Raw genomic sequence first — 14,858 nt, forward strand, 5'->3', positions numbered from 1 at the left:
CAACAGCACGTTCAGACAGCCAGCATGGGGCAGGATTTGGGGGGTTATTGCTTTTTTTCTTACCTAGTCTCCCTTGAATAAACCCACATTTTCCTTCAGCTCCAGAGATTAGGAGCAGAAAGGCCCTTCACAGCATCACCACAAGTGCCAAGAGGTTGAACCACATCTGCCAGACACCAGGGGAATTAACCACCAGAGAAAGGACAGTGAGCTGGCACACTGCAAGAGCTCCAGCTCCCAGGTGTTCCAGCATCAGGGATAATTCCTGATCAACCCCCCACGTGCAAAGATGTCCAGCACAGCTGATCCCATGAGGTCTCTGCCCAGAGACCTGAGAAGCAGGTCTGAGAAGCAGCACACTGCAGCAGGGCTCACTTGAGCTTCCCTGCCCACCTCAGTACACATCCAAGTCCCTGTCAGGAAGGATTACTTTTATCTAAGGCAAAAAAAAAAAAAAAAAAAAAAAAAAAGAAAAAGGAAAAACCCCACAAAACTCACACCACCAAATATCAACCTCACCCAAACGTGCAATCTTTTCATTGCACGTATTTTTTACACCTTGCCACGCTGAAACACGATTGAAGGGTCATTTAATTTGTATTTGACCAGACATTTAACAAAATTATGATTCAAACCCAATTACTGATGCAAAGCCAAAGCTCTGAGATCTCCATCTTACAAGAGTAGCTTGGGATGCAAGAGCAGCTGCACCACACAGCAGCAGAAAAACTGGAAATCTGTGCCAGGTGAGGGGAATGGGGAGAGGAGTGGGGGTCAGGGAAACACTGTGCTGAGAGCTGAGCATGGAGGACAGGGAATATGAGCCTAAGGGGTCCCACATCCGCTCCCACTTACAAATACAAATGTCCTTTGCATCACACTCTTACAGTTGGCTGGCAAAACACCTTGAATTACACCCCCCCCCAAAATCCAATCATGGTAACAGACATAATGATCAATAAGTACCAAGGGCAAGTATGTTCATCCCACTTCCCAACTCTCCAGAAACAGCCTCTACAGCAAAAGCAATTAGCAGAAATCAAGTTTTACTCCAGCCTCATCAAAACTGGCCTCACGACCACTGACTCTCAGAAGAGAACTGGGCTTTAAGACTGTTTTTCCTGTTTATTTTGTCAGCCACTGTGGAGGTTCAGTAGCTTTGGGTCATCCCATCCTGCCAGGGACCCCAAAGCACTGGAACTGAGCATGAAAATAATGCAAATTTGATACTGCAACCTAATGGGGCCATTTGCCTTATCTATTTAATTAAGCACCATGTATTAAACTATTGCTGCATGGCCAACCTGGCCATTTCACCAGCCTGGCTTCTCTGCTGAACAAGCACAGGGAGGTTTTGGGAGGACAGGGACATCAGTCCATCCCTCCACAAGAAGAGCACCAGTCCCTGCAGCCTCCCCCCCAGCCTTGTAGCATTGCCAACTCTCCAGCCTCCCCTCACAGCCCACCTTCAACAGCTGCAAGGAAAAACAAATCAGCATGGAAAGGGATTAAAAAAATAACACACAAGTGTCTGGATCTTAAAGCGTTTCTCTGCAGAGAGATGTGATTTCACCTCTGGCTTTTGAAACGCTGCTCACCTCGGGCAGAAATCTGTTTCTCATTACACACCTGCACAGCCCCACTTAATTCACCGAGAAAGGTGGATGACAGAATATTACTGGGTGTTTCAAGTCTAGCACAACTGTCTTGTCCCCTGGCATTTTAACTGATTAATAAAAGAAATAACCTCTGTAGCGAGGCAGACAGCTGGTTAGCCAGCCCAGCCAACCAGGTAAAATGTGCATTTATCATCAAAAACAACCTCTGAAGTTCCTAGGTGCGCTGTCTTGCACATCCCTACCCCGTGTCTGAACACATCACAGCTGTGTGACAAAGATGGGTTCCTACATTTTTTCCTCTGAAATTTGGCCTGGAGAGGCTGAGCTGAGCACCGATAGCCACAGTGGGGCTGGGGCACTACAGGGATGTTTGTCCCCACTGTGGTTTTGGGCTCAGATCCTTTCCTCCCTCTCACCTCCCCGGGCTGCCAGGGCAGCAGCAGATGCTTTTAGCCACCCTGGAGAAGAAGCCAGATTCCCAAATTCAGGAATTGCCAGAGAAGCACCCAGCATATCAAGTATAAAGACTGATTTGAGACTGATTTGGGTCTCATCCTGGCCAAGGACAAGCATCAGCTGAGCCTCGCCAGAGCATCCAGTCCCACACCAGGCTCTGCACATCCTGTGGGCTCAGCTTTGTGCTGCTCCCCTCTGATGACCAGATTTTCTTGCAGAGGTGACCACCAAAGCCATCCCAAGCAGCCAGTTCCCCTCACACTCCTCCCAAAGCTGGGAAAGCAGCCAGGTGGGGCAAGCAGAAAGCAATTTCATTAAAGACAGCGGGGCTGTAAACTCTTCCCTCAAACAAGTAACACCTGCCTCGGCAAGGGCAGCAAGAACCTCCTCTCAAGACTACCCCCTGGGACTCTCCCTACATCACAGCTCCCATAGAATCATAGTTTAGGTTGGAAAAATCCTTAGATCATCGAGTCCAACCATTAACCTAACACTGCCAAGTCCACCACTAAAACCATGCCCCCAAGTGCCACATCTTTAAACCTGTTTTGAACTCCCCGCAGGACAAATATCACACCAAAATTAGGTTTGTAGGATTACAGTATTTCCTTAAAAGAAAAAAAAACAGCACAGCATGCTATTCTCAGCACGTTCTAGGAAAGCTCTAGTCCCCCACACCTACAGCTCCTCAGGACAGTTTATATTTGGAAACATCGGTCTGTGCGGAAGAGAGTTTGATCATTTTGTAGCCTGGAAAGCCAAGAGGAAATCTCACAGCATTGTTCCACCCTGGGAAGAGGCATCAGGACATGTTATTATTTACTCTGAGACAGCACCAGGGCTGACACAGGCTGGTTTCACCACACTGCTGGGGATTCCCACTCCGGTTCTTTGCAGGATCAAGATCTCTGATTCCACAAGCGAGCACCAGCACTGACATCCTCACAGCAAAACACCCTTTGCTCCCCAAAGAAGGACTCCAAATTTCAGAGCTCCTGGCTGTCCTCAGCCACAGCAGCTCCCCCAGCACACGGGGTTATGTCTTGCTGGGTGAGGGGGACAAACAAAAAACTCCAGCAGAAAAAGGGAAAGGCACTTGCCAGACGAGCAGCGTGCTTGCACAGCACACGAACAGAACTCGTGTTTGTATTTTACGCTATTTATCTTTGAAGGCTTCAGTAAAGTTAAACAGAATCTCGAGTAACCTCACTACCGGGAAGTTTCCATTTCACCCCTAAAACCTGTTGTTGTTCAAAAATAAAAGATAACAGTTTACCATGAACTTGTCACCACAGGGGCTGCCGCCGGGGAGGGCAGAGAGCCCCATTTCATTTGTTTCCAATCGATTTCACTTCCCGATTCTCATGCAAATACCCACAGCTCAGCTTGCAAAAACATAAGCAGAACATTTAGACCCAAAACAACCTGAGCTGATTTTACTTCCCCCCCCCCTTCGTTTAAAAGCTTGAGTCCACCAAACCGACCAGAAAATGGAAACACTTCCATGGAGGGAGCCCTTTTAAATTTCCCAAACCAGAGAGCCACTATGAGAGCTGGGCAGGGAGCGGGGCAGGGGCCAGGGCGCAGCTGGGGTCGCTGACCCGAGCCCTCCATCACCCCCGGCCCGCCTGGACCAGCTACGGCTCCGCGGGGATGCGGCTCCGGGAGCCCCGACACCGGCAGAGGGAACACGGGGGGCCGGACACCACATGGCCGCGGTCCCTGCCCGGCCGGGCTCGGGGCAGGCTTGCAGAGCACCAGGGTTTGCGTGTTTCTATAATTTTTTCATTTATTTTCCTTATAATCTTCCCAGCCAAAGTTTTGTCCCGGTGCTCGCTCCTCCCGCACATCTCAGACGAACCAGCGCCTCCATAAAAACCGCGAATAAATCCCATCTTCTCCTCTTGAGCCCTATTATTTGCTTTTGTTTCGCCATGACTGTAAACAGAAGGGGGATGTTTCCCTCCTTCCCGGGGTGTGCTCTCCCCGCCCCGGAGCCCTTCCCGTGCGGCCGCGGCTCCCACCGGCGCTGCCCCCCCCGGCCCCGGGGAGAGAAACCGGGGGGCTGCTGGGCATCTGGGGGGGCTGAAGCAGACGGTCTCCCACGCATTCCATCCCATTCACGCATCCCACCAAGTTTTGCGAGAGCAACGCCCGCATCCAGAGATCCAGGGAAGGGCGTGCTCGCGGGGGTCCCCCACCCACCCACCCTTCCATCCATCGATCCCCTCCTACCTGGGACATCTGGGGCCTGAAGTTGATGTCCTTGAGGTCGATGGAGCCGGGGGAGAGGTTGTGGAGCAGCTGGCAGAGCAGCACCCCGTCCCGCAGCGCCTGCGCCAGGTCGAAGACCACCGCCGAGGGCCAGACCACCCGGTGGTTCGGGGGCAAAACTTTGCAGTCGATGAGCCAGCGGCCGCACTGCCGCCACTCCTCCATGGCCGCGGTCTGCTCACTCACCCGGCCTTCCTCCTCCTCCTCCTCCTCCCGGCGCTCAGGGGCCGCGGGCGGCTGCCCCAGGGGCCGCTCTGCACCGCGGCTCCGCGCTACCGCCCCGCTCCATCGCCGCCCGCCGCCCCGGAGCGCATCGCTCCGCGCCGGGGCTCGGAGGAGGAAGAGGAGGAGGAGGAAGGAGGGCGGCGCGGAGTTTTCCGGCGGAGGGCTGCCCCTGCCCCCGCTGCGGCCCCACCGCCTCGGCCGGGGTTAGGCGCGCCGCATCCTCCGGGAACAAAGCCGGGGACGGACGGACGGACGGACAGCGCGCACGGCGAGGCCGCCCCCGCGCAACTCCTTCCCCCTTGCCCTGAGGAAACTGGCGCCGCCGAGGGACCCCACCTGCGCGGCCGAGCCGGGGACCCGCCGTGGGTGCGAGTTTTCTCCCCGCCCCGAGCAGCGGGAGGAGCCCCCGGCCCGCCCCCGCGGCCCGCCCCCGGCCCGCCCCGCCGCCCCTTTGTCTGCGGGAGCCCGGGCTGGGAGCGGGGGCGCTTCGCGACGCCTTGGCTCCGATCCCGTGTTTTTTTCCCCTTTTTTTCCTCCCTTTCCCCCCCCCCTATTATTTTTTCTCTCCCCCCTCCTTTTTTTTCCCCCTGTTCCTCCCCCCCCCTTTTTTTTTTCTTTTTTTCCCCTCCCTGTTTGTATCCCTCGCTCCTTCCCGCCGCTGCCGCTCCTCTCCCTGTTCCGGGAAAGGCGCCCAGAGCCCCGATGCTGCTTCGCTCTCCCCGCCGGCACCCGCACTTAGCGGGGTCCCCCCTCCCCAGGGACCCCTTCCCTGCTCCCCCTGGCCCGAACCCTCCGGGGCAGAGGCAGGAGCGGTCCCGGGGCTCCTCCGCCTCCCCGGGGCCGCACACACAGACCCCGCTTTGTCTGACCGCTCACTCCCACTCGTCATCCCGTGTTTAGGTTGCAAATACTGCAGGGGAGATGTTTAACCCAAACAAGCTATCGTGTTCCTTGACTTTCAAACACGAGGACAACTCCTATAATTAATTACCAGTGTATTTATTAAAAACTTCAGCTCTCAGCCATTAACTCCTTGGCAGCAATCTCTTGAAAAATCTCTAATTTTCACCGGTGGCTTCCATCCAAATCAGCACAGCTTAGAACAGCCTCTTTTCAAATCTGTTCTGAGTTTTCTTCCGAGATCCTCTCCCCAGAGTTTGCCGATTAATTTCCAGCCTGGCTTTCCAGATAGCCAAAACCGGAAGCCGAGACTGGGACGAAGGGAAGCTATTAACCTGGATGTCAAACAAATGCAACACTAATCTCTTCCAAATGGAGCCAAGCGGAGATAAAGAAGAAAGAACAACTCTACTGCCATGATCCTTCATTTTCAACGCAGGAAGGAGGATCCTTCCAAAGAACAGAAAACAATTGTTTGATATTCCAAGGAAAGTTTGGTAGGCTCTTTGTTTTTTTAAGAAGGCACAGCTTGAGTGGCAGTCCAGCCTTGCCACTACCCCTTGGTCAGGGCAGGATAGCACAGTGTGATCCAAGAGGGAGCAGCATCCATACGCTCCAGTCTCACTATCAGAGCTCCACCCTGCCCCGGGTCTATTCAGGCTGTGATTTCAGCCCACACTCCCCATACCCTGCGGAGGTGCTTTCTCAGAATAATTTTCTCATTATTTTAGTTCTTCATGAAGCATTTCTGCCCTCCAACAGCACCCATGGGCAGGAATCACAAGGCTACTGAAAGCAGTGGAGTCGTGCCAGGGATAATTTTGGTTGACTCGGTACCAGCCTGCCGTTTGAGGTCAGGTCTGTAGGTAGACGACAACAGAGGAGTTTATTATATGTGCATAATTAAAGCTGCCAGCTACAGCCTGGCTTTTCTACTGTGTAATAAAAAGCGTTCTTGGCCCCTGGACACTTGGGAACAATCCCTGCAGCTGCAAAGCCAGCTTCTGCGTGGGAGGTGTTGAAGCAAGTATGCTTCTTGCCTACCTCTGCAACAACTGAAACAGCTGATGGCAGAGGTATTTCTGAGAGCAGAAAAAATTAAACCAATCAAAACCTGTACAGTACAGCGAGGCTCAGGAAGAGCATGAATCCAGCACACACTGGTGAGCTGTGAGCTCCAAATTGCTCAACTGTCCTGCAACAGGACGGGGTATGTGGAGAGGACCCAGACGCTGCTTCCAGGGTGGAGCTAAAGCTAAAAGGGAGCTTGAATAAATTAGAGAGGTTGGGTTTTGTGTTAGAGCTGGTGCTCCTCTCTCCTGCCTCTTGGCACTGCTGGGAATGACAGCCAGCCAGGGAATGCCAGCCTTCCAGGGAATGACTGCCAGCCAGAGGACAGCCAGGCAGGGCAGAGAGTGACACTACCCTCTGCTGGGGACCGAGCGTGGAGCTGCTTCTCTCGGCTAACAGACTACATTTCGTGAGCTTTTATTTTAGTTTGTTGCATGAGAGAAGCCCAAGAGGTGACTGGATGCACTGGAAAGATCTTGCCAGAAGGAACATTGTGCTTTTTCATTCCCAAATGTCTCAGTACACAGAGACAAGGAGCCTGGCAGGCAGCCCCTGCAGCCTGGGTCCCGATGCAGAGTGGGTGTGAGGGGGTAAATGGCTGGTGAAGTGATGGCAATTTGGGAATGTAATAGAGCTGCTTGGGAACATCCCAGTCCAGCATGGAAGAGGCAAAACTAGTGAGGAAAGGAAAGGAAGGGAGAGGAAGGAAGGAAGGAAGGAAGGAAGTTAGTTTAAATGCACTAACGTACAAGGAGATCATACCTTACAAATCAACCCAAACATACCTGGGACATGGCCCCGTTTCCCAGTAATGTGCATTTTCATAATGTCTGGTGTTACTCCTGGGAAAAGAGCTGACTCCCTGGGGGGTCAGCGCGTGCAGAGAAGCAGCTGCTGCACTGCCCCTTTGGAGCAGCCCTCTGGAAGGATCCCTAAAACACCAGGGCCATACCGCCAGGAGATCCCCATTTCCCAGCCAACCAGTGTCTGTGGATTGCCATTGCCACCTTCTGGATTAGTCCAAGCGTGCATCAAGCCTATCCCAAAGCCCTGCTGGCTTCCAGCAGCCTGGACAAGGTGTCTCCAGCTGGAGCCAGAGTTCCCAGAGCAGGAGCCGTCCGGGCTGCTGGCACAGCAGCTGTCACATGTCCCCCGCAGGCTACGTGCCATTTACATCCTGCCCTTAGATTTTGTGATCTCCTTTCACCAACTATTTTAGGAAACCTGTGCAAGCCACAACCAGGCAAACCCGCTGCTCAGCAGCAGCTCTGGCTGGACGATCAGTGAGGGGGGAATCACACGGTTACCAAAATGCTGCCGTGTCAAACAACTGAGTGCAGACAATAATGCTCTGTCTGGCTCATCTGCTGCTGTAAACACCTGATCTACCTGCCCAGACAAGGTGCACACTGGAATAGTCACTGCAATTATCCTCCTGCTAACAGCCCTGCACGGCTGCCAGCAGAGCTCATCTCTCCCCTCCCCGCAGGCACCCACCTCCCAGAGCCAGCAACAGGGGTGACTGCCTGCTACTGTGGAAAGGAGCAGGAAAATTAACCTGGCACAGCTCAGTGAAGGCAGAAGGGATGAACTGGATTCTCTTCTTGTACTGGTGCAACAGGAGCACTCAGCCACAGGTACTCTTTGTTTAGCCTGGATAAAGGTAATGCCTGAGAGTGCAACTCCACTGGAAAAGGGCTCTGACCCCAGGCACCAAGCAGGTGGAGCTGGCACTTCCCTGGGCATTTCTCGGTGGAAATAGTCTTATTTCTGGGGCTTGGGATGCCCCAGCTGTGCTGAATACCAGTAACAACCAGTTAACCCGTTCCCGACACCAACATCACGCTGCCGGGACATCCTCACTAACCGTCCACCCTTCACTGGGCTTCACCCCAGCAGCCTCCCCATCCAAATCAAACAGACCTGGAGAGTATCCCAGTCCCAGGGAGCTGGGCAAGGGCAAAACAGCCTGGCACAGCCCTGCACTGCAGCCATGGCACAGCAGAGGTACGGCCTGAGGCAGCTCGGGGAAAGCAAAGCAGATACAGGGATTCCTTGAAGGAAGGAGAGCAATGATCTGATCCGCTGGCCAGGCAGCACCTGGGTTTCACCTCATCCATTCCACTGCTGCTGCTTCCAAGGTTTGTTTGGGAAGGCTCCTGTTGGCAGATGACCCTGGGGCTCACGGCAAAGGGTGGATGGTCAGAACAGTTGGGGGCTTTTGGAGCTCGGTAGTTTCCAATCCTTCTTCTTGCCTCATCTCATACACAATCCACTTACCAGCTTCTCCTGTTTGCCCAGAGTTTGGTGATAACAGAACTGGCAATTTTTCAGAGAAGACCAAGACACCTCAAAAACCCTTAATCTTGTTCCACTAAAGGATTTTGCACTTTGTTCTGCGTCTTCCACGAGGCGGGTCAGGGCCGGCTTCTCTGCACTAGCAGGAGGCGGATTAAGCAGCAGAGTCAGGCTATTCCTGATAATAAACGTTTTAATAGTGTGGTCATTCCTCTTTTTGTTTTGTTTTCTTCCCTCTTCTTTGTGTTTGGTCTGAATCTGCTGGGAATGGGGAGTTGCAGCATGCCTTCTCTCTGACGAAGTAAACCACAGCCTCTTGTTTGTGTCCGTGAAGGCCAAGAGGAACGGGAGCAGCGCCGGGAGCAGCTCTGCATGGGTAAGTGTATTGGGTCCTTCGCAGGAGATTAGATGGCGCTGCGTTCACAGGAGATAAGAAGATTGTGAGCTTAAATTTAGCATCATCAGGAAAAAAATAAGCCCCACAGCTCTCTTCAAAACATATTTTTGCACTGCGCTTGCCAGGGGACGGACGGGATAAGGAAATGCAGAGCAGACAAGCGATGACGAGAGGAGGTCAAGGAGGTGCTGCTCCGCCACGCTCCTTTTCCACGCAGTTCGCAGTAAGGGTGGCAAGAGGCTGCCAGCACACAGGGGTGTCCCCTGCTGCCTTCACCCCGTGGACAGGCGGGCACTGTGGTGCCTGAGGCAAGTGAAAGGCTACAAAGGGTACCCGCACCCTCCCAGCACAAGCAGCTGCTCCACCAGTTGCCCACCAGAAAGGAGACTTGGCTGAAAATCCCTGGGCTGGGACCCTCCGGCACCTCCGGCAGGCGGGAGAGCCCCTCTCCCAAGGGCAGCGCCGGACGGCAACAGCGGGCTCGTCCAGTTGCTCCCAGCACGGGCTCAGCACACGCTGGGCTGGGTGTCCCTTTAAAACGCACTGGGCACCCGGTGCTGGCTGGCACCCGTGCGACCCACCGCGAGGACCCCCATCGTCAGCCCCAGACCCACGCACCCCACTCGGGGTGCCCCACTGCCGCACCCGGGACCCCACCGCGGCACTCCCCACCGCAGCGCGCAGCGCCCACCGCCCCTGCCGCCCCCCCGGTGCCCCCGCCCTCGCCCGCCCCGTCCCGGCTCTGGCTCCTCCCGAGCGCATCACTGCGGGGAGGAGCCTCGGCGGCTGCTCGGCCGAGCCCAGCGGCGCCGGGGCCGAGCCGGGCCGGGCCGGACAGCGCAGCACGGTGGGGCCGGGGGGGCGCGGGCGGGGGGCGCGGGGACCCCGCGGGGGGATGCGCAGGGGGGTGTGCGGGGGGGCCCCGGGCGGGGCGCGCAGGGACGGGGCGTGCGGGACACCCGCGGGGGCCGTGGGCGGTGCGCGGAGCCGGTGGAAGGGGTCGCGGGGGCGGGCGGGAGCCGGGGGGGGGCACGGAAAGGAACACTCGCAGGGCAGGGACCCTCGCTGGCAGCCCTTGGGGTGACCCTCGCTGTGCCTCGCAGGTGCCGTCGGGAGGTGACGGCCCTCCGGCTCGGGTACCACAACCAGGGCCGAGGCAGCATCTTCTCCTGCATCCCTGAGCACGTGACTTGCCAAGCGCCCGTCCATCACTCCTGTCACCGGTGGAGAGGCCACGCACGGGCCTGGGCACTGGTGACCTCGTGGGTCTGACCTTCTAGATCTGCCCTATGGCTTCGGGACCCATTCTTCAGGGAAGCAGAGCTCCTCCAGAACCGCTCATCCTGTCCTGCCTGGCTGCAGACCCAGCCCAGGGCCCCAGAGCCACCATTCACACCTACTGAGATACTCCACAGACTGTCAACGAGCAGCTCACGTGCGTGTGGTCCCTTCACAGCATGAAACACTCAGCAGCATCACCCCCGGATGAGCTTTCAGAAGTTCTGGTTTGTTTATTAAGCGAGGCCAGGCTGCCCGTTGCGATTTTGGGGCGTGTGTATCCCTTCTCCCTCTCCTGAGTGTCGTGGATCCCGAGAGCCGTCCCCTGGGATGTTCTCCCTCGGGCTCAAAGCAGCAGCAGCAGCAATCGACCCGGACCGACCCAGCGGGGCGTATTTTGGAGCTGTTGGGAAGGAGCTCCCGTGGTTGGGGCTCTCCTGGAGCAGATGAGTGACACACTAATGAACGGGAGGGTGCCCCTGCCCGAGAAGGCCTTGTCCGAGGGCTACGCACGGCTGCGCTACAGGGACACCTCTCTGCTCATCTGGCAGCAGCAGCAGCAGAAACTGGAATCGGCTCCTCCCAACACGTACCTGAGCCGGAGCCGGAGCATGTGGTACTCGCAGTACGGCAATGAGGCCATCCTGGTGCGGGACAAAAACAAGCTGGATGTCTCCAGGGACACGGGGCAGTCCAAGTTTTGTGCCATTATGTGATTTCCGTGGGTTTAAATTAGGGAGCCGCGCATGGAGAGGAACCAGACTCGTGTCGAGCTGGGGGAGGTGGGTTTGCACCATCCTCTCTCAGAGGTGCAGCTGAAGCAGCGTGTACAGGATAGGCCAGACAGGCTGGCTGGAGTTTCTGTTTGTTTTTGCTGTTGATAGACTCCCATTTTGCATGTCATTGCGTGTGTGCAACAAAACCAGCCTCGCTCAGGAGCTCACGAGCCCGTTGCTGCCCAGCATCTTGGCAGGGTCTGTGCTGGACCATGTGTCGCTTGTAAGTGGCTCGTGTACCCTGAGAAACACCTGCTGTCATTTGGGCCTGTCCCCAGCCAGCATTTTACTGGCAAGTCCTTATTTCCAGGGCTCCGGGAATGCTGGTGGGGCAGAGGTGGGCGCAGATCCGTTTCCATCAGGGCTATGGTTTTGGGAACTTGACCTCCAAAACCACCTGGCCACTACTTGTTCTGCTTGCCCTGTCCCCCTTTAATTCCTGCCCTGGAAGTGGTCTCTTACAACCAGGTAATGGAGTCATTTATTGTGGGGAGGAAGAGGGAAAGAATGTGTTGAGAATTTAATCTGAGCCTTCACAACAGCTGGCAGGAAAGGTGCTCTGCAGTTTCATCCCGTGCAAAGCCCAGGGCCCTCTGTGATCTCACAGTGTGGGATCATGGAAATAACAGGACTTCTGGAGTCAGGGGAGCTGACTCCTTTCATGCGGGTAGATCCCTGGGCCAGCTTTGGGAGCAGATCACCCAGTGAACCACCTGAAAGAGAGGGACAGGCCCAGGAAAGCAAAGGAAGAAAGCTACTGTAAATACACACATCTCCTAAGGGACACGAGGAAAGTCCTAAACAGCAGTACCTACCCCTGAGTGCAGCTGGAGAAGGGAAGAGTCCACTGAAATTTGCTTTCCATTCAAGTTTTAGTGCATGCAGTAGCTTGGAAGGGTTTAACTTCTAATTCAGGTTGGACTGTAGATTAGGTGCATGTATTTTAAAAGTAGTGTCTGGGATTGTTTCAACTAACTGAAGGATTTTAGGAGGGAAGAGCACTTCCACTGCAGCTCTTGGGCACAGAGGCTGCTTTCAGGTTGTTTCCGTTACCGCTGAATCCCGACTTGCTCAAGGCAAGATCAAGCTGAGGAACTCAGCCCAGCAAGCACCTGAATCTCTGTTAAAAACAAAACTACCACTTCCAGGGGTGTAAATTACGTACCCAGGGCTCATCATTAAAATGTAACAGCGGGGTGAAGTCACAGAGTCCGTTTCTGTCCTGCCTAGGACGCGTGTCTAACCCAGCAGTGCTTGGGCACGGGCTGAACTCCAGGCAAATCAGTATTTGATGTTGACTTCAGTATGGATTATCTACCTGCCTAAAATCAGGCACAGTCATTTCTTTTATTATATTTATCTGAAACCTCCTTGGCATTTTTGAAGCACTTTTGTTTATTTATTTTAATCCAGTGAAGAATCTCTTCCACCTCTCCCACGTGGGTTAAATGCTGCAACACACACGTACACTCAACCTTGCTGAACTCAAGGTGCTGAGCAGAACACAGCTGTTTTAACGTGAGATCGTAGAGGTTTGGTGTTCTCAGCCCTGATCCATAGCACTGCAAACAATAGGCAGCTCATTATGTTTTAAAAGTAACTATTTCTGCATGTGTTGGTGTTTGGTATCTTACGTGTGTGCTCGTAGATTTAAACCTGCTGATGGACCTCGCTGCTTTCCTTCCCCGTGCACTGCTCTGAACACAAACAGCCCTCTTGGTCTTGTCAGGACTAGCTCTGGAAGAGAAGTATGTCAGTGAATAACTGTTTTTCAACTGGGTATTCAATGAGATTCACAAAACCAGCGAGGCTTGGCAAGCTGCCGGTGCTCCAGTGCCCGGTGAGGTAGAGCATTGCCAGGGATGTGTGACCCACCTGGGCCTCCAGTTCCTGGCTGAGTGAACTGGTGATTATTTACACAAACAAGCAGGAGGCTGGTCCAAGATCTCCCCTGGGAACTGCAGGTGGAAACGACCTGGAGAGGCAGGAGAGGTGGGTTCTGGGCCTGCCCAGCAGCCCTGGGGAGCATGTGAACTCTGGGAGTTTAAGGAACAGCACATCCCCCAAACCAGCTGTTCATTTTCTTTTCTTATAGAAAAAGAAACCCGACACTTATTTTCTTTTTAATTTCAGTAAGAAAGATGGTTATTTTGGGTATAATCAGTCTCTTTTTGTTAATGTGGCTGGTAAACCAAAATTCAGTTATTTGCAGAGTGTCAATTTGGACTATACAAGACTCAAAACATAAGTGTGTGCATAAATTCTTCCAGGATTGAGGCTGGATGTGACAGTACAGGAAGAAGAGGATGAGTTGTCCTTCCATCTCTGTGAATGTGACTGTAGTTTTCCATATCTGTGTGTCACTGGTCACAGCAGGTTTGTGGTGTGGCTGCTGTGACCGAGCGTTTCTTTGAGCCAGTTGTGTGGTGTTGATGCACTTGTTTAAAACACCGTTGTAGCATCTTTGATAAAGTGCATTAAAATGATTTGAATGCAGCACTGTGAGCAGCTGTTTTTTCTCCTGCACCTCAACTGCTCTGGCACACGTGAGGATTACACTGTTGGCCCTCCCCATCCCCACACAGGTAGTTGCCACCTGGGAGGAATTACCTTACTTACTAGTGGGGCTCCAGAGCCCCACCACTGTACCTGTGAACACCAGCTCCCCAAGCCCAACAGCCCTGAAGTCTCAGCAGTGCATTCAGGGACGAGGATCAGCCTCTGGCTGTCACACTGAATCAGAGAATCAGTAAGCTTGGAAAAGACCTCCAAGATTATTGCACCCAACCTGTGACCCATCACCACCTTGTCAACCAGACCAGGGCACTGAGTGCCACATCCAGTTGTTCCTTGGACACCTCCAGGGATGGTGACTCCACCACCTCCCTGGGCAGCCCCTTCCATGTCTTTCTTCCTTGCAGTGAAGGACCCAGAATTTAGGGTGTGACCTCCCCAGTGCACCCATCAGTACAGATTATCAGCAGGAGCTGAACCTTACCTATCAAGTCTGCAAGAAACAGCACTGCTTGATTGACCTAGAAATAACTAAACAGTAAATGCTAGAGAAGATACCCTCATCTGCCTCGCAGGAGAGTGTTTAGAGGACAGGCTGAACAAACACTTCCTTTGGGAGTATCACTGATACAACACAGTGACACTGATACAACAACAGGGAAGCAAAACAGGTTTGCTGAAACCTTGGAGATCCTGGCTCTGAAACCCAGTGAGCAGGAACAGGGTTAGAGAAAGATTAACCCTGGGGAAGCCTGGCTGTGTAACCCTCACCTCACACATAAACCATCAGGCACACAGCTGAGAAACTGAACAGCAAACCCTGTTTTGCTCTGCAGTGACTAAAATAGATCCTGGCCACCACACAGTAATGCCAAGACTCTGCTGGGACTGTGACCAGCTGCTCCAGGCCCCCCTTTTCCAAGCTGTGCCTTCCAGGTCACCCTGAGCTCACAGACCTGCAGGGTCTGGCTGGTGGAGCAGGTGAGAAAGTCCCTCTGGTTCCTTCGTGTTGTGGTGGCTTGAAAGAAGCCAGCACGAAACCTGGGTGAA

General features: G+C 54.1%; 2 protein-coding genes across 8 annotated transcripts in view; one reads left to right on the top strand and one right to left on the bottom strand.

The window, feature by feature from the left end:
• Window positions 1-4,928, bottom strand: part of VAV2 (vav guanine nucleotide exchange factor 2) — a 132,794-nt gene extending 127,866 nt beyond the window's left edge. For 5 of the 7 annotated variants that reach the window (XM_039379600.1, XM_039379599.1, XM_039379598.1 and 2 more), the window contains exon 1: window positions 4,311-4,928. In XM_039379600.1, coding sequence (XP_039235534.1) covers window positions 4,311-4,514 — 204 coding nt within the window. In that variant the 5' untranslated portion in view covers window positions 4,515-4,928. The remainder of the gene's footprint in view (window positions 1-4,310) is intronic. The other 2 variants (XM_039379602.1, XM_039379601.1) reach the window with 1 other exon arrangement.
• Window positions 4,929-9,998: 5,070 nt separating this feature from the next.
• On the top strand, window positions 9,999-13,790 carry BRD3OS (BRD3 opposite strand). The gene is made up of 2 exons (XM_027731664.2): window positions 9,999-10,087; window positions 10,344-13,790. The coding sequence occupies exon 2, from the start codon at window positions 10,965-10,967 to the stop codon at window positions 11,232-11,234; it is 270 nt and encodes an 89-aa protein (XP_027587465.1). The 5' UTR covers window positions 9,999-10,087; window positions 10,344-10,964; the 3' UTR covers window positions 11,235-13,790.
• The last annotated feature ends 1,068 nt before the right edge of the window (window positions 13,791-14,858 follow it).

This window comes from Pipra filicauda, unplaced genomic scaffold, assembly GCF_003945595.2.
Source record: "Pipra filicauda isolate LSUMZ 115617 unplaced genomic scaffold, ASM394559v2 scaffold170_size1570365_pilon, whole genome shotgun sequence".
Lineage (NCBI taxonomy): Eukaryota > Metazoa > Chordata > Aves > Passeriformes > Pipridae > Pipra > Pipra filicauda.